At 45.6% G+C, this 22,568-nt stretch overlaps 3 protein-coding genes and 1 long non-coding RNA gene across 6 annotated transcripts; 1 reads left to right on the top strand and 3 right to left on the bottom strand.

Moving 5' to 3' along the window:
- Window positions 1-8: 8 nt before the first annotated feature.
- Window positions 9-3,946, bottom strand: LOC4325703 (uncharacterized). Of its 3 annotated transcripts, XR_010742572.1 has the most exons (7): window positions 3,405-3,946; window positions 2,661-2,694; window positions 2,472-2,589; window positions 1,103-1,172; window positions 571-673; window positions 459-497; window positions 9-255 (listed from the first exon to the last, which is right to left on the bottom strand). It is a non-coding gene; the product is annotated as an uncharacterized lncRNA (long non-coding RNA). The 3 variants fall into 3 exon arrangements; XR_010742573.1 differs by lacking the exon at window positions 2,472-2,589 and having other exon boundaries at window positions 571-688; window positions 2,643-2,694; XR_010742567.1 differs by lacking the exon at window positions 2,472-2,589 and having other exon boundaries at window positions 2,643-2,694.
- A 303-nt stretch (window positions 3,947-4,249) lies between these two features.
- On the bottom strand, window positions 4,250-5,354 carry LOC4325702 (protein SRC2). The gene has a single exon (XM_015767014.3). It carries the CDS (start codon window positions 5,348-5,350, stop codon window positions 4,331-4,333), a length of 1,020 nt encoding a protein of 339 aa, XP_015622500.3. The 5' UTR covers window positions 5,351-5,354; the 3' UTR covers window positions 4,250-4,330.
- A 3,233-nt stretch (window positions 5,355-8,587) lies between these two features.
- LOC4325737 (probable potassium transporter 3) lies at window positions 8,588-13,471 on the top strand. The gene is made up of 6 exons (NM_001401483.1): window positions 8,588-8,772; window positions 10,481-10,979; window positions 11,079-11,390; window positions 11,474-11,526; window positions 11,669-11,786; window positions 11,889-13,471. The coding sequence occupies exons 1-6, from the start codon at window positions 8,698-8,700 to the stop codon at window positions 13,256-13,258; spliced, it is 2,427 nt and encodes an 808-aa protein (NP_001388412.1). The 5' UTR covers window positions 8,588-8,697; the 3' UTR covers window positions 13,259-13,471.
- On the bottom strand, window positions 13,449-19,694 carry LOC4325736 (cullin-1). Its single transcript, NM_001401482.1, has 18 exons — window positions 19,436-19,694; window positions 19,208-19,307; window positions 17,994-18,179; window positions 17,828-17,875; window positions 17,543-17,746; window positions 17,391-17,468; window positions 17,187-17,276; window positions 17,005-17,085; window positions 16,863-16,925; window positions 15,920-15,958; window positions 15,752-15,838; window positions 15,500-15,649; window positions 15,366-15,421; window positions 14,977-15,259; window positions 14,620-14,763; window positions 14,301-14,519; window positions 14,057-14,224; window positions 13,449-13,884 (listed from the first exon to the last, which is right to left on the bottom strand). The coding sequence occupies exons 1-18, from the start codon at window positions 19,576-19,578 to the stop codon at window positions 13,783-13,785; spliced, it is 2,241 nt and encodes a 746-aa protein (NP_001388411.1). The 5' UTR covers window positions 19,579-19,694; the 3' UTR covers window positions 13,449-13,782.
- Window positions 19,695-22,568: the final 2,874 nt, after the last annotated feature.

Raw genomic sequence — 22,568 nt, 5'->3', positions numbered from 1 at the left:
CACAGATATAGTCCAATTGAGCTTTAATTTGATGAATGTCATATTTCAAATATTTTTAAGGAAAAGTTCAAAATATCATATTGTTTAGAAATTAATTCGAAACCATCAACAATTATATCTAATCAGAATCAGCTAGCAAGTAGTAGTACTAAGGAGTTGGGAAAAACTATGAGCTTCATTCAGATCACAGGTTTGATTTATCTTCTGCAGATCGCCATTGATGACTTGTGCTCCAGATTCCCATTGTTGCTTTTCCTAAAATGCAATTCAATAAACCGAGGATGCAGCAGGGATTAGTCCAAAATTACTACCAAAGAGATTATATGTAGATCTGGATAAGTAGCAACAAGATACATTATTAGCCACTTTCCTGGCAGAGTGCCACTGGTCAATGGTTCCTAGAATGCACAGAAATATGATAGCGGCATGGAATAAAGATGCACAACTAATCGACATACTCGTACTTGCCGGCTTGTCAGCCACCAGGTGGCGTTGTGCTGCAAGGAAATCAGGAATCAAAATCAATATTAACCAATAATGGTGGCCAATCCACTGGATTAGGAGGGTCACCTCGTATGCATCCATGAACCATGACAGTTGCCGCCCTCCAACGAAGTTTCCCTCGTAGACCAGTGAACTTCAAGATTAATGCACAAGTACAAACCAATGCATGCTACACAGCAAATACCTATAATTAAATGTGTGCAAATTGATCTCATTCCCATTGCCAAAAATGATTCAGCTTACGACAGTCAATTGCCGACCAAAAATGATTTCCACTGGTTTCTAGAACATAAATCTTTATGTACAAGCAAAAGCGTGTGCAAACACAACCCTCCCAAACGGTTCCCATGGATGACCAGAACATATATTTGGCATCTTGTCTCCAAGTAATAATAAATCTGAATGTGTTCATCCGTCCAAGCATAACATCAAATGGCGTCCGGTTGCAACAGTAATAACAATAACCATTGTATAATTACAGTTCAATTTTCATGACCCGAGCCCTTTAAAAAAACATCTGTTCACTTAGAGCCAAAAAAATGTTGGATTTTCACACTAAATGATCCAATAGAGAAAAGAAGTATAGTACGAAATGCACCTCTTTTCTTGCAGCGGACCATGATCACACTTTTTTTCCTAGCCTGTTTCCTTCTCCAAACAGACTTGGACTGTGTCAGAAGAATAAATAAAAGGCATAATTATTTTCTTCTAAGGCATTCGAACTTAGTAGATCATCAAATTAATATCAGTATGTAAACTTAAACGAAATCAATCTGAACATATGATCATGCTCACATATAAAATTCATATTGAATACCTAGATAATTTTAAGGATAATGAGATTGTTTCTCCTGATACAAATCTGTGGGTAATTGTATATTTAGGTTCACAAAAAACGATAATAAAATTGTAGCTTTAGAGTTAGATTTTTATTTGGGTCATGAAAGAACTGATTTATAATGACATATAAAATCATTAACTCTACACAAATGCTATAAATTCATAAGCAAACAAAAAGGCACCGAGAAAGCTATTTTGAAACAAAAAAAAAGTCAGGAAGAAGCACTGTACCCTTCATCAACCTCAAAGCCTCAAGCTACTATACAGCAATCATATTGGCATATTGCCATCCATCCCTAATTAAAAAGGTGCACAAATCCAAGTTTTGCAAAAAGCCTAATCATAATCATATTTTTTTCATGCTGGCAGTCAGCTGAAGAGGTGCACAGATCAAGACTTGCAAAAGATGTACTCATCTTCAGAGCTATGGTCAGGCATTTTTCATTCTGACAGAACCGAAAACTCTTTACTCATGATTCATCAACCATAGCTCCAGGTTGTTCCTAACCAGGGCACTCAGGGCTTCTCCTAGCTCGATAAAAGATTAGGCCTGCTATCTAAATTTGAGAAACACATGCAGATAATAACTTCTTTTTTTTGTCACACATGCACATTAATAATTTGATTTCAATTATATCACTGATGTATGCTATAGTGGGTGGAAGGAAAATTAAACAGCAAATATTTTGTCACACATGCACATAATAATTTGATCTCGGTTATCTCACTGATGTAGATCACATAACTGATCGAGTCACTATTGAACAGATGCATAATAGCCATTGATAAATTAGTATTAGGATGGTTCATAGCTTCTGTTAACATGAAAGAGAAACCAATTTTTGTTTCCATGCTGCACAGCATCATATTTGAAAGAGCAGCAACCATGATTAGTGGCACTAACAGTAAATGGATAATAATATGGATTGCTGAAACCCTTTAGAAAAAAAAAGGTACCATTTGATTAAACCTTCAGAATCATAGTCATTGAACATTCACAAATCAAAGCAACCTAATATTCTTACTTATGTGCATGACATGACAAACCACATAGTCATCAAAAATGGGATATGCTATCTATCATATGTAATGAATGTACTAATCTCTATCCACGTCTCCAGCATTACGTAATATGCTATCTATCATGAGAGATTGTTGATCTCAGAGCATGCAAAGTAATAAAATGAAGTAGCACATCAGTCCACTGCTCTTTCAAATTCAATCTTCAGATGATCCTTAAGAGTTCTGCAAGAACAATTACAGATCAGTGATAATATCAGTGCAAAACATGGACTAACCAATTTAGCATCATAGACCTGAAGAATTAATTTAGCATCATCCATTGGAACCCTGAAATGCACAAGTCCAAATTTATTAGAGTTCAATCCAGTACAAACCATAAGGCAGAATCTCAGTGCTGCTGATGGTTGTTTTTTTCTCATCGGTTGATGTAAACGTTCAGAATCATAGTCATTCAACATTCACAAATCAAAGAAACTTAATATTCTTACTTATGAGCATGACATGACAAACCACATAGTCATTCAACAATCACAAATCAAAGAAACTTAATATTCTTACTTATGAGCATGACATGACAAACCACGTAGTCATAAAAAATGGGATATTACTACTTGATTGCAAAAATTATTACTTAATGTATTTGTGATGAAAGAAGGGATTCACAAAGCTTGAAACATGAACTGATGATAAATGAACACTTGAGCTCATTGCCTACACCTAACATTTGGTTTAATACACGGTAAAAAAAATAAACCACATTATAGGGATGTTTCGAGAACAAGACGATTCAGATAGCTTGATCAAAAAAGAAAATCAAACCATCTCAAGCTGTATATACATGGAAATCAAGGAGTAGAAAACAGGAGTTGGACAGGTGCACAGGAATGGTCGACGTCATCACATAGATGATTTAGAAAATAAATATTATCAGCAGATGTCCTAGAGCCAGGTTAATCGTAACAGCTGGCTCAAAATCACACCACGGATTGAGCTTCTTACTGGAACATGTTGCGGCCATATCGTCAGGGGATACATACCTTCAGATGACGGCGATCGTGACCGGCGGAGGTGGCTGCGGCCTGGCGGCGCGGGGCGTCGGCGGTCGAGGGCGGCGAGGAGGCAGCGGCGGTCGAGGGCGTCGAGGGGCGTCGGCGTTCGACGGCGGCGAGGAGGCGGCGCAGGTCGAGGGCGGCACGGGTGGAGAGACGAGGGTAGCCGGCGCGGTGTGGGGACGGCTTCTGGTGGAGGTGGAGGGGCGGCGCCTCTCCGGCTAGGGGTGGAGGCGCGGTGGGGAGGCGAGGGTCGCCGGCGCGGTGTGGGGACGGCTTCTGGTGGAGGTGGAGGGGCGGCGCCTCTCCGGCTAGGGGTAGAGGCGCGGTGGGGAGGCGAGGGGCGGCGGCGGCGCGGGTGGAGAGGAGAGGGGCGCCGGCGCGGTGTGGAGATGGCTGCTGGTGGAGGGGCGGCGCGGAGGAGAGGCGAGGGGAGGGCGCGGGGCGGCGATGGACCGCGCCGCCTGCTGGTGGAGGGGCAGCGCGGAGGAGAGGCGATGGGAGGGTGCGGGGCGGCGATGGAGGCGCGCGGAGGAGGGGGCGCAGGTTGCGGGGCGTTTCTGTTTTTTACGATTTTTTTTTTTGTTCCGGATCGCGTGTACGTCTTCTTTTATTTTTGTCGCTCCAAACGTGTCGATGGTTTGTATGTTGGATCGCATGTCTGCTTTGTATGTTAGATCCTATATCTGCTTTGGCTTCACTATCACCAACACCAATTTGAATTTTTTAAGGAGTAGAGATGTGTGGTTGTACGTACTGGATGATATATATATATATATAGCGTTGATTTAGGATCTGCTTACCCTTGTGGCCTGACATCGCGTTTCCCATTGTTGGATCGTGAAATTTCTTATGCACGTGACAAATTTATACAGGTGCATTGCCCATGTACACAGGAAAACACGACAAAAGACCTAAAATTCCAGTGCGTCGTTGAACCCGGCGTCGTAGGCGGCGTCAGCCTCCATGTCGCCGACCATTTCCCCGAGCATCATCCCGCCGACCGCGCCGCCGAGGAGCCCGAGTCCGAGGCCCATGCCCATTCGTCCACCTTTCCTCGCCGCCGGCTGTTGTGCCGCCGCGTAGCTGTACGTCGCCGGCGGCGGTGGGCCGGCGTTGTACGCGTACGGCGGCTGACCCGCGTAACCGTACTGCTGCTGATGCGGTGGGTACCCTCCTCCGTACGGCGCGCCGTACGGCACGACCGGCGGGTGCGCTACCACGGCGTTCGACGGCGGCGGGTAGGCGGTGACCGGCGACGACACGCTCTTCTCCGTCGCCTTCTCATCAGAGTCCTGCGCGTACATGGGCACGTACTGCCCTTGTTTGGTGGCGCTGCTCGTCGCGGTCGCGGTCGCGGCCTCGATGGCTTCGAGGGCGGGATGCTTGACGTCGGTGAACCTGTAGCAGAAGTAGAGCGTGCCGTGCGCGCGGGCGGACATGGGGCGGCGCACCTGGTAGCTAGCCGGCCTCGGCTCGCCGCCGTCGTGCGCGCCGGCGAGGAGGTCGTCGAGGGGCACGAACACGTCCCCGACGTCGCGGTGGCCGCCGAAGGAGCGCCGGGCGCGGAGCTGGACGTGGAGGGCGAGGCCGCGGGTGTCGAAGCGGGCGGGGACGGGGAAGTGGAGCACGGTGTTCCACGCGGGGTTGCTGCCGCCGTTGCGGTCGGCGTGGGTGCCGTGCATGGGCATGGGGACGTTGCTCCCGGAGATGGAGGCGACGGCGTAGACATGCATGCGCGAGAAGAGAGTGACCTTCTTGAGGTCGCTCGCGGAGACCAGCGTGAGCTCCAGCAACCGGTACGCCATCGCCGGCCGGCACAGGATCAGGAGGAGGATCGTCGGAGTGGAGGTGGTGGAGGAGGAAGGGAGAGAATTTTGCGTAGCCTGTGGTGGCAACGTGCGTGTCCTCCTCGAGTTGGAGAGGAGCGCCATGGCGGGAGTTAAGAAGGGATTCACGGTTAGGCTTGGCAGGTGTCGGTGCTGCATTGTGGCACTAAGAATAGCATTGTGCCTAAATCTCGCATGCTTATCTTTGTGTGGTGTGGCGTTCCGCTCGGGCACTCGCCGTAGAAAATTGTTGTTCTGTTTTTTTCCTAGAGGCACCTTCAAATTAATAATGCTGCTTATCTTTATATATGCACAGTGGTGGAGGACGGGAAAAAAAATTAGGTGTGACGGTGTCGCCGGTGTGGCCCATGGACTAGCACAAAGAAAAAAAAACAATCTTAATGCACTATATTATATGACGCAACATTATCCGATCATGACGCAATCTCAAACATGGCAACAAGCACTAGCCATAGGTTCACATTCATCATCCATTTGCCAAAATTGTAAATAATACCTCTAAGATTCCAGCTGTCAGCAATGCATCACATATAAGAACTAGAGACTAGTGAGGATAGATAGACATATAGAAACTGCAAAACAAATTGCAAAGATTAATTAGTATACTATATACTTAAGATTGATAACATAAAGAGCAATGATTGGAATAAAATGTGAAGGTATACCAAACATTTATTTAATTGCTTAGAGGTCTAGGAGATTTAGGCAATTGCATTTGCCTACTTTTCTTTTTCTGAAATACTTTTTTTGATTTTTTTTGAAAATCAAGTCCTTTGAATCGATGTAGCACACCATCAAGTCATTGAGCCAACCATCGGACATCTTGTTGCGTAGCTCCGTCTTGATAATCTTCATTACCTAGAAGGCCCTCTCAACTGATCTAGTCGCCACCAGTAAAAGCAATACTAACTCAATGAGACAATATACCAATGGAAATACAATGTGTCTCTCAAGTTCAGCCATCTTTTTTGCTAGGCTTGCTAAATCATGACAAACTTTGAACTCGTCAAGCCTTCGCACATAAAGGATGAACCAGGCCAACTAATTAGGCCCATTCTCTCTCTCTCTCTCTCTCTCTCTCTCTCGATCGCGCCATGTTCTCACTCTCCCTCTCTCGATCGTGCCGGTGCGGCGCGGCGTCCTAGGAAGGAGGACGCGCCCCGGGGGGGTCTCACTAGCAGATCAAGGTATGGCGAGCGCCACAGCTCGCCATACCGAGTCATCTGCCCCTTATATGCAGTGTTCTGGTACGTTGAAATGATTTGACATCATTTGATCAAACCTAGCCTGTCAACATGGAGCCGATAAATAAATGGGAAAAGTCTGAATTACACCCCTAACTATTGGGTGAGTACGAATTACCCCCCCCCTAAACCCGAAAACCAGATATCTTTCACCCTTAACTATCAATACCGGACGAATTACCCCCTAACTCAAACTCGGAGCAGTTTTTGTCCTACGTGGCAATCCAGTCAGCAATTCTTTTTCTTTAAATCGATAGGTCCCACCTTTTAGTCTCATCCTCTCTCTCTTTCCCCTCACCTCTCTCTTTCTCTTTCTCTTTCTCTTCTCGACTCCCCCTCTCTCTATCACCGAGCAACCGGCCGAGGAGGAGTCAAGGATGGCGATGGCGGGCATCATCGAGGGAGGCAGCTCAGTGGCGGAAGGGGAGCTGAGGACAGTGGTAGCGGGCAGGGACGGGGAAGGCACCTCGAAGCAGCGGCAACAGGCGGGGACGATGGAGCCAGCTCGGAGTGGCGGAGGGGGAGCCAAGAACGGCGGTGGGGGGGCACGGCTGCTGTTGTGCGTGCTCGCCGCCAAAGCTCATGCCGGCCTGCTGCGTGGAGCTCCCTATGAACATCACCGACCTGTACATCGCCGCCGATTCCCTTTCCGGCCATCGCCTCCAGCTAGTGTCGCTCGAGCTCCTCCACCTCCGCCACTCGAGTCCCACCGCCCCCAGTTGCACTCCTCCTCGACGGCCGCCACCGCCACGCGCTCCTCCCCAGTGGTGGTCGTCATCGCCTTCCGCCTCGGTGCCAGGGCGACGTCAGCGGTGGCCCAGCCACATCCTTGAGGGGGACCAAGCAGAGGCGGACCTGGTGAGTGAAGGCATCGATGTGCTCCTCCGTCATGGGCACGGTGGTCATGGTGACGGCGACCCCGGAGGACGCCATCATTCCCCTACCGTGCTCCCCTGGCTCACTTTCTCCGCCATTGCTCTCAAATTCTCGACCGACTCCCCCAAATCAAAATCATCATATCTGAGCCCGGTGTCGATGTCAGTCGCCCCCCTCTACTGGTGCGGCGAGATGCGCCAGCCCTGCCCCCCAGCTTCCTTCACTGGCTCCTCCCGTGTCGCTTGTCACCGCCTCACCCTCGACATAGCTTTTTTTAAGCAGTGGCAACGAGGAAGAAGAGGAAGAGCTGGCAGGTGGGTCCCACCATTTTTTAAGCTGACTGGACCGCCACGTATGATCCAAATTCGCACTGAGTCAAGTTAGGGGGTTTTTCATCCATATTGATAGTTGTGGGTTAAAGATGTCTGGTTTTTAGGTTTAGGGGGATAATTCATACTCATCCAATAGTTGAGGGGTGTAATTCGGACTTTTCCCTAAATAAATAATGCACTCTATAATATAGTTTAACTTTTTTTAAGTCAAACTTCTTAAGACTAAGTTTATAAAAGAACAACACCGAACAAATATTCCATCAAAATATATTGACTGTTGGATTTAATGAAATTTGGTGTTATAAGAATTGTTAACTTAGAAAAAATTAAAGCCTGGCCAAACTTACATAAACGGAGGAAGTGCTATTTTTAAGTTAAAAACTAAATGGATTCGCTCAACGCCTCAACACATTGTTATTACTTGTAACGGTCTTTGACACTATTAAGTATTAATAACAATCCCGAATAAAAAGTACAAACAGCATGGACTATGAGTAATTTTACTGTTCTTAAAAATGTACCCGAAGATGATAATATAAATTTGGTACCTCTAGATATTTGGTATTTCGTGGTGTCAAATTTTTTAGTGTAAATTTTAATACGTACCAGTACTTTTCCAAGGAAAGTAAAATATCTTAAAAAGCGGCACAGCTACAAAATTAGAGTACTATACGCTACTACTCCTCTAATGCTTCATCTTTGCATGACTCCATGGCCACAACTGTTAACACCTCATTATAAACCGGGGGCTCTCCCCCTCTCTCTCTCTCTCCCCTCTACATTTGCCTCGATGAATACAAACTCATCCACATAACCCCAAGAATACCGACGAGTGCTCATTAACCCAAATAAAACAACAGATTTAGGGGACGGCGAATCGGAGAAGAAGCACGCAGTGAGAGAGAGTGCGCATGTCCGCAATTGGTGACTCCATCCCGGCCATCTTCCTCCCTCTCCTTTCATCTTCCAATAAAATAAAATGCCGGTGGCCGACTGCGAAAGCGGTCTCTCGCCGGCAGATGTCACCGGTGCAGGTGCCGCAAACGGGAACCCGGTGAGCTATACATTTCCCCTTGCTCTGGCGTGCATTGAAATCGCATTTTCCAAATAATTTATTTATTTGCCTCTTGTGATGAATTTGTGATATTGTGTAAGCATACGGACATGATGTGCACCCCTACCGTTTGCAATTTTTTGCATTTCTGTTACCTAAACCAACATCGGTGCTGGTCCATCAACGGAATCTGACCCTTTTTTTTCCTTTTCTCTTTATTTCCTCCTTTATGTTACTGAGGTGTAGTAGGAAATGGTGTTGATTAATGTACCCTGCATCTTATCTCTGACCATACTTATGGAAGAATATATTACTAGTACCTAATCAGGAAGAACGATCCCAACTAAAATGTTATTCTTGACTGAATTATTTGACAATAACAGAGTGATTTGTTTGTTTTTTTTTCCAAGAGTGGATCATGCAAGGAGAACATTTACATTAAGAGTGGCATGCAGTAGGAGTAGCTCATTGTTATTTTACACCACTAGTTACTAACACCGTCCTAAAAATAGCTTGTGACCGAGTCAGACAGTGTGAGCACAGAGGGCATCAGTAGTATACAGTATTACCAATCCATGAAGAATACTGACGCTAGTTAAATAATTTTGCAATGTGTATCACTTTAGTGCGACCAATGATGGAAGGAAAATGGACAGCTTTTTTTTCCTACCGATTTTGTCTCTCCTCAGCCGAACCAGATTAAAAAAAAAAACTTAGGACATGTTTGGTTCTTGGCCATTGTTGGCCTTGCCAATTTATTTGGCATGGCAAGATTTGATCATTGCCTCATTTTTTTTATTTATTTATTTTTCTGCAAAGTGCTTGGATTGTTACCAAATGTTTTTGGCTAGGCTTTGAATTTGGTTTGTTACCACAAAGGGATGCTAATGTTTTGGTATGTGTTTTATTTGCTACCTATGAAGTATGCCAAAAACCAAATAATTTGGCATGACAAATTATTTGGATATAAAACAAATGGATGACAGTTTTTGAGTAATGCCAAGTATTTGGTATGGTTAAGTTTAGTATTGAACCAAACATGCCCTTACATTGTGCAAAAGATGTGGTTGGGTCATGTCCATCAAAAAATACACTAAACCAAGTAAGACACGAGGAGAAAAAACGCGCAAACAATGGTAATTGGGAGGAATATATATCGAAACAAGGTGAGTTAAGACATGGAATTTGTAACAAGTCGTTTTACATGAAGAAATCTCGAACTTAGGATGATATATTTAGGGTGATTTTTGCAATCTTCCCTAAATTAAATAAGCACGTATTTCTCCATATATTGGGCCTGTTTAGTTCGCGAAAAGAAAATTTTTGGGTGTCACATCAGACGTTTGACCGGATGTCGGAAGGGGTTTTCGGACACGAATAAAAAAAACTAATTTCATAACTCACCTGGAAACCGCGAGACGAATCTTTTGAGCCTAATTAATCCGTCATTAGCACATGTGGGTTACTGTAGCATTTATGGCTAATCATGGACTAATTAGACTCAAAAGATTCGTCTCGCGATTTCCCTCTAACTGTGCAATTAGTTTTTTGATTTATCTATACTTAATTCTCCATGTATGTGTCAAAAGATTCAATGCGATGTTTTTAGGAAAAAGTTTTTGGGAACTAAACAGGGCCATAATACGAAGAATGAAAGTAATAATCTGATAAAATAATAAATAATCAGTAGAATTAATTACGGGTACAGGGTCACTGGAGGAGCTACTACAGGCATGTGCTGCTGCTGGCGTACCAGAGCTGCGGCGTGGTGTACGGCGACCTGAGCACGTCGCCGCTGTACGTGTACAAGAGCACCTTCATCATCGGGTCGCTCCGGCGGTTCCAGGACGAGGAGATCGTGTTCGGCGTCTTCTCCCTAGTGTTCTGGACGCTGACCCTCATCCCGCTCCTCAAGTACGTCTTCATCGTGCTCGCCGCCGACGACAACGGCGAGGGCGGCACGTTCGCGCTCTACTCGCTGCTGGTGCGCCACGCCAAGTTCAGCCTCATGCCAAACCAGGAGGCCGCCGACGAGGAGCTCACCTCCTACTACCGCCCCGGCTACGCCCCCCAGGAGACCCCCATCCTCACCGCGCTCCGTCGGTTCCTCGAGAACCACCGCAAGTCCCGCACCTTCCTCCTCGTCACCGTCCTCTTCGGCGCCTCCCTCGTCATCGGCGACGGCGTCCTCACGCCGCCCATGTCCGGTGAGCGCGCGTACCGTAATACTACTACTACTTGGTGTGTGGTTTGGGTTGCTGATGTGATCGATGATCGATCTTTTGTCCTGGCTGCTGGCTGGGCAGTGCTGTCGTCCTTCTCTGGGCTGCAAGTGCACTCGACCGCGCTGACGAGCGGGGAGGTGGAGATCCTGTCGTGCACGGTGCTGGTGTGCCTGTTCATGGTGCAGCACTGGGGCACGCACAGGGTGGCGTTCCTGTTCGCGCCGGTGGTCATCGTCTGGCTCCTCCTCCTCGGGGCGCTCGGCGTCTACAACATCGTGGTGTGGAACCCCAGGGTGCTGCGCGCCCTCTCCCCTTACTACCTCGTCAGGTTCTTCCAGCACACCGGCAAGGACGGCTGGATCTCCCTCGGGGGAATTCTCCTCTCCATGACAGGCAAACAAACCTTATTTTGCTCGCTGCACTGCGACTCATCAACTACATATTTTATAATAATATATATATGTATGTATGTGCAGGGACCGAAGCCATGTATGCGGATCTTGGCCACTTCACAGCTGCATCCATAAGGGTATATGTGTCTGTTTATGCTTGCTGTCAGAGCACTGATAGTGCAGTACTGCGTCTCGTTTAATATAATGCAGATTGATTTTAAGAGCAGGTTAAATATCTTGACATTTGTTTGACACGTACGTACGTACACTTGTTGACAGGTTGCGTTCGTGGGGCTCATCTACCCGTGCTTGGTGCTGCAGTACATGGGGCAGGCGGCCTTCCTGTCCAAATCACCCCACTGCGACATCCACTTCGTATTCTTCGAGTCCATTCCAAGTAAGTGGAGTACTCCTCTAATCTACTGCTAATCACTGGTGGTGAGGTGACATGAATCGTGATACGACGACATCGATCCGAATGAAATGTCGCATTTTGCAGCGGGCATCTTCTGGCCGGTGCTGGTGATCGCGACGCTGGCGGCGATCGTGGGCAGCCAGGCGGTGATATCGGCGACCTTCTCCATCGTGCGGCAGTGCACGGCGCTGGGCTGCTTCCCGCGCGTGAAGATCGTGCACACGTCGCGGCGGATCCACGGGCAGATCTACAGCCCGGAGATCAACTGGATCCTGATGCTGCTGTGCATCGCCGTCACCATGGGGCTCCGCGACACCACCCTCATCGGCAACGCCTACGGGATGGCGTGCGCGGGGGTGATGCTGGTCACCACGCTGCTCATGGCGCTCGTCATCGTCTTCGTCTGGCAGTACAGCTGCCTGGTGGCGGCGCTCTTCCTGGTGGCGTTCGGCGTCGTCGAGGCGGTGTACCTGTCGGCGGCGCTGATGAAGGTGCCCCAGGGCGGGTGGCTGCCGCTGGTGCTGTCGCTGGTGTTCGTCGCCGTCATGTACGTGTGGCACTACGGCACGCGGCGGAAGCACCAGTTCGACGTGCAGAACAAGGTGTCGCTCAGGTGGATCCACGCGCTCGGCCCCAGCCTGGGCATCGTGCGCGTCCCGGGGATCGGCATCATCTACTCCGAGCTGGCCACCGGCGTGCCGGCCATCTTCTCGCACTTCGTCACCAACCTGCCGGCGTTCCACCAGGTGCTCGTCTTCATCTGCGTCAAGGCCGTGCCGGTGCCGCACGTCCGCGACGAGGAGCGCCACCTCGTCGGCCGCATCGGCCCGCGGGAGTTCCGCATGTACCGCTGCGTCGTTCGGCACGGCTACAAGGACGTGCTCGCCGAGGACACCGACTTCGAGAACGACCTCGTGCTGCGGATCGCCGAGTTCGTGCAGATGGAGGCCGACTTCGACCAGCGCTGCAGCATCAGCGACGATGGGGTCGTCGCCTCCGTGGAGGTGGAGGGCCGCATGGCCGTGGTCCCGCGGCCCAGCGACCTTGCCAGGACGGGGCTCCTCATGCGGGAGCCCGGCGAGGAGGAGAGCGTGGTGGCGCGCGCCGCCGCGGCCGCCAAGCCGGAGTCGCTCATCCACTCGATGCACACGATGCACGAGGCGGAGTCGCCGGGGTTCGCGAGCCGGCGGCGCGTGCGGTTCGAGGTGGCGAACCAGCACACGGACCCCAGGGTGAAGGAGGAGCTGAGCGCGCTGGTGGAGGCCAAGCACGCCGGCGTCGCCTACATCATGGGCCACTCGTACATCAAGGCGAGGAAGAGCTCGTCGGTGTTCAAGAAGTTCGCCGTCAACGTCGCCTACGCTTTCCTCCGCAAGAATTGCAGAGGCCCCGGCCTCGTGCTCAACATCCCGCACATCAGCCTTATCGAAGTCGGCATGATCTACTACGTCTAGTTTAGATATAAACTGCTTATTACCCCCAACATTTTTTATTTTATTTTATACAGTACTAGGTCGTTTATTAGGCCTGCAGAACAATTAATGCAGGGCGTGTCATCGACATGTATTTAGATTTAATAATAACGAGCTTAATAAACCACATATGCTAATGCTAGGCACTAGGCAGGTAAAGTGCCAGTGACTCTGCAATAAAGTTCTTTCTCCATGATGAGTTGCGATTTAACACAATGATCGGCAAGAAGAAAGTAATCAACAAAAATTATAGAAACTCAAAAGGTAGAGCAAAGGGCGTCAAAGCTAAACATGTAAATGTGGTTCACAGTCACAGCCGAGCCATAGCTGCTTCTCCTAATCTGTTTTTCCTCTAATCATTCACTTGAGCAGGAAAAGAGTGTACAACCCTGATGCGTGGATGTAAGTAAACAGAGACTACTGGTGGCAACATCAGGGCACTGCCCTAGGAATCCAGAGGGTGAGTAAACAGACAAACAGTCAGCAAGTCGCCTCAGGACCAATCATCAAGCCAAGTATTTGTAGGTCTGGGCATTCTCCGAATCACGCTCCAAGTACTCCCTGCTGATAAGATCCTCGATCCTCCTCTTGATGATCTTGATGTCAGGCTGCACAAGAGTGAGAACAAATCCCCATTGTCAATATCTGACAACACAAGTCTTAAGAAAACATGGATTTTCTCTCCCTTCTCACCACAGATGACTGAAAGCTTTACACAAATTGGCAGAATGTTCAAAAAGTAGGTTAGCAGAATCGACATGTATGTGTTCTGCCGTGTACCTTAAACATGCGGCTGAGCTGCTCCACGCATTCCGCTACAAGTTGCTGATGGCCCAGAACTTTGCGGCTTTTCATGATGCGCACAAGAGATGCATCAATTGCGAACCTCCTGTCCTTGTTGACATCATCGACAACCTTTTTCTTCTCATCGATTTGAGGAAGTGGTACCTGCACACAAAAAAAAAATTACGTTTAGTTAGCTCGAAAAACCAGGGGGGAATGGGTAAATAGTTAGAAATGGCACCTTAATCCTTCGCATCCTATCGGTAAATTTGGAATTGAACTCAAACTCGTCCTCTGGAGAAATCACTCTGTTGCTAGGCTCTTTGTTGAGAATCTTATACTTTGCACAAGAAAGCGAATGAAGCAAACGCACGGCATCATCATCAGACAGTTTTAATTGTGACACAATATCAGAGTAACTCAGTTTATCAGCTTCATTGAATAGCAGCAACAATGCAGCCTGACCAAAGAGGGAAAAGGTAAGAGAGAATTAAGTGAGAAGTTTGTTCCATGCATTAAGTGTGTGAGCGATTCACTTTGTACAAAGATTTCGAAATAACCTGATAAGTGTTGAGAACGAACTCAACAGGTTTAGCATCAAAATTTCCAATGACGACGCAGTTTCCCAAGGAAAAGATCCAGGTAAGCTTTCTGTGTTGCTTGTCGGACCGATAATATTCCTTGAAAACCTCCACGCATTTAACCTGAAAACATGGAGTTCCAGAACAATAGATGGCATTATGGCTTAGCACTGCAATATTCAGGTCGCATTTCGTGGCCATTGATGAGTTACAAGACAAACTCAAATAGGAAAATGAGAATGTCTCAAACAACTGTGAATCGGACGGTTATAAAGTTAATCTGTGATAGTTCATCAAAAATTTAGTGCAAATTAAACAGGAAATCCATAGACGTACCATCTCCAATGGAAGATTTATATCTGAGTTCTTGTATGTTGGCCAGTATCCTGTTGTCAAGACAGTCACATTCAAGTCTATCAGAGGATTTGACTCTGGATTGTTGCTTACGTACTCCTCAAAACTTGACTGATGTTCTTTTGCCAATGTAATATCTTTGAGCATCCCCTCCATTTTTGATGTAAACTGTCCCCCGAAGAATTGCTTCAGCTTGGAGAGTAGGATTCTCTCATGTTCGTCATTTGTATTCTTATCAAACAGCAATCTCCTTCCAAGTTTCTTCCTGTAATAGATTATTCCAGAAAAAACAAAGGCTTCCAAAATGTGAGTTTCCTATTTACTTTGGGAACATAATAAAATTGTCATCAAGAAAATAGAGAACCACGAACCTATGAAACTCTACAAAGAGGTCCTTGTCGCTGAGATATGTTAGAAGCTTGACAACCTGATACAAATTAAATACACTGTTGAACAAGAGATTTCGTAACTAGTTTGTACAAACAGTATTGCAATAACTATATACCTTCTCAAGACTTTCATCTATAGCTTCATCACTTAGCTTTTCACTTCCACCTCTTTTTAAGATACTATCACAGTATGCCGCAAACAGTTCAGCACTACTGCAACCAACAACATCTTTGTTGCAAATAACTTCAAAGGCCTCCTTAAGTGCCTGAGACAAGTAAATAAAGTAGGTCAATCAGCATTATACAAGGTTTGAGCAACCAAATGCTGCAAGACAAAATTAGGGTCGGTAACTTGGCAAGTAGCAAACCTTGTGAAATACTGAGTTGCTCTGGAAACAGTTGGTGACATATGCCATATATTTGTCATGGAGCTCTATGACACTCCTCACAAAATCCTAAAATCGGTGGTAACCCATTAAGACTAAAAAAGCAGTAGTACAACCTTAGTTAAAAGCAAATGTATGTCTAATTCAGACCTGCTCCGGCAATCCCACCACCACCCCCTTCTTCTCATCCTGTATACGTGCAGAATACAATAATATAAGTAATCTGATTAGCACAAGTTGTACACAATACAATTCCAACGTTTGCGATGCATTCACTTCTGAAAAAAATAACACGAAAAAAATATTGCAGTAGAAAGCATGAAAACCAGTTAACTAGTAAATCCTTCTAATAGCAATTGACTTGTAAAGCTGTCAGTTGTAATAAGCTTCCTTACAGTTTCAGATACTCCGCCCTTTTCATAAAGTACTCGACCTGGTTTAACAACGGCTACGGGCTACCCAATATTCGTGGATCCCTTTCTCGAATCCATATGTGCTTCTGTGGGTCTTATTGTAACCAGTTTGTTGGACAGACTACATCGACCACATAGTAAAGATTCACAGCAGGGTGAGATCTAGGAACAAATAGTCCATTCGAAAATCAGATTCAAGAATAATTAGAACACATTATTATCTATTGCATGTATCTATTTAGCAATAATTAGGGTATGTTTGGCACAGCTCCAACTCCAGCTCCACCTTTCCTAGAGCTGGAGCTCAACCAAACGGTTTCAGCTCCACTCAGAAAGAGAGTAGAGCTCGCAGGAGTACTCTCACAAAATAAACTAAAGAGATGGAGTTGGGTTTAGGCAGCTCCACAACTCCACTCCATACTCAATTTCTAGAGTTAAATTTAGGAGTTGGAGCTATACCAAACATGCCCTTATTCTCTTGCTATTATAGAATTGCAGGCTAGTCAGCACAATTAAGATGTTAGATGCCATTATGCACCCACAGGAGACTGATTTGACAAACAAATGAAATATAAATTAAGAATGTCATCCCAAGGATGTGGAAACTTGCAAAGCACAATATGAAGGAACAGAGCAAATCCACTGGGCCAAGGAACAGAGCAAAGACATAGAATCATCACCTTTCTGCTGTTGGCAGCATCTGTTGCATGTTTCAGCAGAGACATACCCTCAGCAATGACATGCTGCACAGAAGTAACATTTCAAGGAGATTGGAATATTTCAGCAGTGCAGCATGTGGAGCATAATGAGACAATTCAATACCTCCTTAAATATTTTCGATACTGGAAGCAGCCCGTCAGTTATCCTAGAGAAGAGCCTAAACATCCTTGCTAGATCCTCGGTCTACAGTCAGAAAGCAAAAAATAGTCAGTAAATTGATTGCCAGCGATTTCCTCATTTTGCAACTTCACAAACCAGAGTTTTTTTTTTCAGTGTAATGCAACCTTTTCATCACAAAGCAACACTTTGCATCCGGAGTTCTCCTTGTTCAGAATTTCTTCTGCACGCCTATCTATCAACTCGAAGAGTGCAGCCTGAAAGCATTTAGGTTGAAGGGTACAATTTCAGAAGCACAGAAAGTCATTGCATGTTTTACATGCATCATTGAAAAGCTGCCAAGAAACATCAAACATATAACTGAGACAAACCGCAAATAGCTTTGGTTCTGTAGTAGAATGCAAGTAATTTGCAACCCGGTCTTTCTCTTTTTGTAAGCATTCCTCAGCCTATTAAGCACATAACTAGTAAGAGGGTATCGTTAAACTTAGCAGCAATGTAAATTTCAGAACTCCACAAATACCTTGAGCATGTATTCAGGGCAAGAATTCTCAAGAATCCATGTTTGTGCCTTCTTAGAATAGTAATCTGTTGTTCCGTTGAGAAATGATTGTTCAAAATCATCACTGTAATAATTCAGTTGACTATCCCCAATTTCAACATAGATATCAAGGGCATTCTTCAGGAGTGGACGGTCTATTAGATTGCCTTCCCTCTCATCATCAATCTATTAAATAAAAGAAATTAGTAGTGATCAAGTTAGCTCTGTAGAATGCGCACGAGATTAAGAAGCGGAGGGCAAGCTCACCATGCCAATCATAATTGTTGCCACAGTACTTTTGAGCTTATCGAAAACCTATCACAACAGAAGAATCATCAAAGGTATTTGTCAAATCATGGAGTAATAATAAGCAACTGTAGTGCTTCTAAGTTATACTCGTCTAAAGATTCTCTGAAAACTAACTGAGGCTCACCAAATCCCGGAAGCTACTCCAGCCCAGATCTTTGAGTGAATCAAGGGACCTCCGTGTAACATAGTAACGATCGAGGTAGTCAAAGAACCTCCTCAGCCACCTTACCATTAGCTTGTGTTTCTCCCACCTCTGCACTATTTCCCTCAGAAGGAACACGCCATGCTTCTCATTCAAGGAGGGCAACACCTTCAAGCTCAAAGATATAAATTAGGAAAAAGGCACATTAACGATCTCATACTATCATTCTTAAGATGCAATCATCGATCCCAACAAATGTGCCTCGCACTGAAAGTACAGAATCAATCTAATTAACATGCTTCACTGCAAACAATTATCATAAATAAGGCATACATATCCATCTCCAAGAACTCATTCAGGAAATACACAGGAGGACACCAATAACATGCAGGTTGCAACACAGGAGCAGAAAAAAAAATGAACCAAATTAAATAAGCGTCAAAATGCCATCAGCCGTCTATGTAATTGCTACTACGTTGAAACGTCTTGGCTTTTTCAAAGGCTGCACAAACACAAGTCCTATTATGTTTCCATTACAAGATCACGTTCAATTTTACTTTCCATGATTTCCGTCAGCCATTTACGCACTATGAAGAGATTTTCACTATCGGGGTTTTTTTGGTTGCATCGCACGGGCAGGGGCGGATCCAGGAACAAAAATTTGGGGGGGCTTAATTACACAGTTTCTTTAACCTCCAGCCATTTAGGGACCTTTAGTTTATCATTTATGGTGAAAAAATTGAATTTATGGTGAAAAAATTGAAGGGGGTGTTCCTAAGGATATCCATGGGTCTTGTGGGTGCAGGAGGGACTGATCAGCCCCTGCGCACGGGCACAACTAAGCAACAATAAAAAAAAAAGCGGAATAACAATGGATCGATAAAAAAAGTTTAAAAACAATAACAGACAGTTAAGAAATAAGAATCGTCCACATAATGCCTCAAGTCCTCAACCGAGGGTCCAAATCACGGGTTACAAGTGCAACATGTTAAACTGTACGGACCAGCGGCAACCCCTAATTGGTGCGAAATTCGCCCAAAAAATCGCTGATAAATCAGAATAAACCGAAAACCCCCTTCGGCAATAATTCATCATCGCACTAAGAACCTAAACGTGCAGCGGCGAAATCGAGCAGCCGGGTCGCAGAAAAAACACCCAAAACAAAAAGGATGGGAGATTAAGAGCAGCACACGTACGACGGATTCGATGTGATCGTCCAGGGCCTGCTTGTAGCGATCGTAGAGCACCTGCGAGTAGTCGTTCGGCGGCTTCTGCGTGCACATGTTGTAAACCGTCCTGCCACGGATCAGCCGTACCAGATCAGATCAAATCAGATTGGAACCAACAACGAACGAACAAAAAAACCCCCGCGAATCCGAGAGAACCCAAGCGGAGAAGACGAGCGAGCAGATTGGGGAACGTACGTGTAGAGGTGCATGTACTCGTCGGGGACGAAGTGCACGACGTTGGAGCCATCGAGGATGCACTTGAGCTTGGCGACGCCGGCGAGCACGTCGCGCCACCCGTCCTCGAGGTCCACCACCGGAATGCGCGGCGACATATTCATCACGCCTACGCCGCCGCCGCCGCCACCGCCGCCGCGCGCGAGGCTTGTGGACGAAGGAGGCGTGGGGCGAGGGTTTTGGTGGGGTTTGGGGTTTCTTCGATTCGATCAATCGATCTCGCGGGGGAGACGGCGGAAATAAATAGGGGAGGAAACGGGGGTCGTGTGGGGCCCTTCTGTTTCTGGAATGTGCGGAGGCAGTTTGGATCGTTCGTCTGCTTCGATTGAGTTTGGAGGAAATCCACGGCCTGCCTTTTTTTTTTTTACAGAATCATACCAAAGCCATTCCTGATAAGTTGCAATGTGGGCAATAAGAATATGAACTATGCCTTAGACGGAATACAACAGAAAATAAGGAGAAGGATATGTGAGATTACAATTATAACCATATTAAATTGTGAAATCTTAACAGAGAGCGTTCTCGTTCTTTATTAAGCAATGACGCCTTCCATGGTTGTCCGATCTACTAGCAATTGTGTAGCCGTCCGATCGAGCTAACGGGTTCGATGCAAATGTGTGGGTGAGTCAAGAAGCATCCAAGATGAGTCGTTCTACCATGTTCCTGTGCGAGACGGACACTCAGTGGTTTCTCCCCAAATCCATGATTTTCGTGTGTGTGTATGCGAGAGAGTTGTGGTTTTGAGTTTGTATAAGTGCTTGGTGTTAACTCAAAACTTATATATGTAAGTTAGACAAGGCTCTGTATGGCTTGAAACAAGCACCACGAGCCTAGTTAAGTATAAAATTTCATGAGCTTGGGTTTAAACCATCAAGGAGCAGATACATCCTTATTCTTTTATACTAAAGGAGACATCACAATTTTTGTGCTTATTTATGTTGGCAATATAATAGTGGCTAGATCTACAGCAAGTGCAACTTCATTAATGTTGCAGAGAATGTAAAGCCGGAAAAAAGCCTTGTAAACTGGCAGATCGTCTGCATGCCGAGGGAACTAGGAGGGTTGGGAATCCTTGACTTGGAAAGATTTTCATCAGCCCTTCAAGTGAGATGGTTATGGATAAGATGGCATGATTGTAACAGACCATGGAATGACATGGAATTACCATGCAATGCAAAAGATTTGCAACTCTTCCAAGCCTGCACCCAAATTGTCATTGGAAATGGGCAAAAAATTCTTTTCTAGAAGGATAATTGGCTCCAAGGAATGTGCCCCAAAGAAATTGCCCCAAACCTCTTTCAGTTGGCAACAGGAAAAAACAAGAATCTAGCAACCGAACTTGACGATAACCACTGGGTGTTTTCGCTTAGACAGATTGACAATGGGGAAGCCATACACGAGCTGGTGCAACTTGGCAATCTTCTATCAAACATTCAACTATCAATACAGAATGAAGATTCTATAATCTGGAAGAGAACCAGCACAGGTATCTACTTAGCACAAAAGTTCTTACAAGTTCCAATTCATAACTTGCCAACAAGACCCCATTCTCAGAGCAAACTGGAAAGCACAGGCACTACCAAAGCAAAGATTGTTTTGGATGGCTGGTGCTACACAAAAGAGCCCTAACAGCTGAAAACCTTCTAATCCGACATTGGGAATGCGATTGGATTTGCCCTCTGTGTAGAAGCGCTTTTGAAGACACTGAACACCTCTTCAGGGAATGTGATTTCACTAGAAGAACTTGGAACTTGTAGCGGCAACACAGGGCATACAGGGGACAATAAACCAAACCTCCTTGGCACACTGGATGATGGATTTAGCACAGGGAACCAGTAGAATAGAATCACGACACCGAGTCGAAATCCTAATCAAGACACGGTAGCACATATGGCTGCAAAGGAATGCAAAAATCTTCAAACATCAGGAACCGAATTCAAGTCGAGCTGCCCAACAGATCAATGAAGACATACAAGAAAGCGTTTTCGTTTTCCAACTGCCCTGATTTAGCTTGTCGTCCTAGTCTTATACCTACCTATATGCTTAATAGCCCGAGGCGCTCACTTTATGCCTGTAATATTGCTCTTTTGAACGTTATGTAAAACTCTCCTCTCTCTAATATATTCGGCAATACTCTTGCCGCTTTCACCTCAAAAAAAATTAATGTTGCAGAATCTTACAAGGAGTTTGCCTTGAAGGACTTGGAGACTTGCACTACGTTCTTAGTATAGAGGTGAAGGTAAATGATGAAATAATGTTGATTCAAGCCAAGTGTGCATATGATATTTAACAACGAATAGGAATGCACGATTGCAAACCAGTAAGTACTCCCTTGCTTAGATGCGATAAAATTGTCAACTCATGAATCTATTTGGGCCAAAAGATGCAATACTGAAGTATTGTTGGAGCACTCCAGTACTTAAATTTGACAAGACCAGGTATTTCTTTCTCAGTTAACAAGGTTTGTCAATTCTTTGTTGGTCAATGGTTTTTCTGATGCGGACTTGGGCATGATGCTTGGATGACAGGCGTTCAACTAGAGGTTTTGCTATCTTTCTAGGCTCTAAAGTGTCATGGAGTGCAAAGAAGCAAGCAACTGTGTCCAGGTCAAGCACTGCAGCAGAATACAAGGCGTTAGCTGATGAAACAGCTAAGATTATGTGGTTGCCGACTCTGTTATGTGAAATTGGTATAGATGCACCTAAGGTCGCGAATCATGTGGTGTGATAACATTGGAGTTAAGTATCTATCAGCAAATCATGTGTTTCATGCTTGTATTATCACTTTGTTCGAGAAGAGTTTCTAGAAAATTATTTGAGATAGGATATATTTCTTCCAAGGATCAAATAGCAGATGGATTCACCAAACCACTGGCTATGCGCCCGTTTGAAGAGTTCAAGAGCAATCTCAACATTGATAGTTTGGATTGACGGCGAGTGTTACAGATAATATATACGTGGTATGCGCACAACGGCACAAGGTTGAGGAGACCAGTAGTTAGAAGATAAGGTTTTTTTATCACATATAAATAGGAATCCGGTAACCTCAGCTAGATGTGCATATATATGTATTTTTTCGCACCATTTTGAGTGCC

The sequence above is a fragment of the Oryza sativa genome, chromosome 1 (genome assembly GCF_034140825.1).
Source record: "Oryza sativa Japonica Group chromosome 1, ASM3414082v1".
NCBI lineage: Eukaryota > Viridiplantae > Streptophyta > Magnoliopsida > Poales > Poaceae > Oryza > Oryza sativa.
This window is presented reverse-complemented; position numbering and strand designations above follow the sequence as displayed.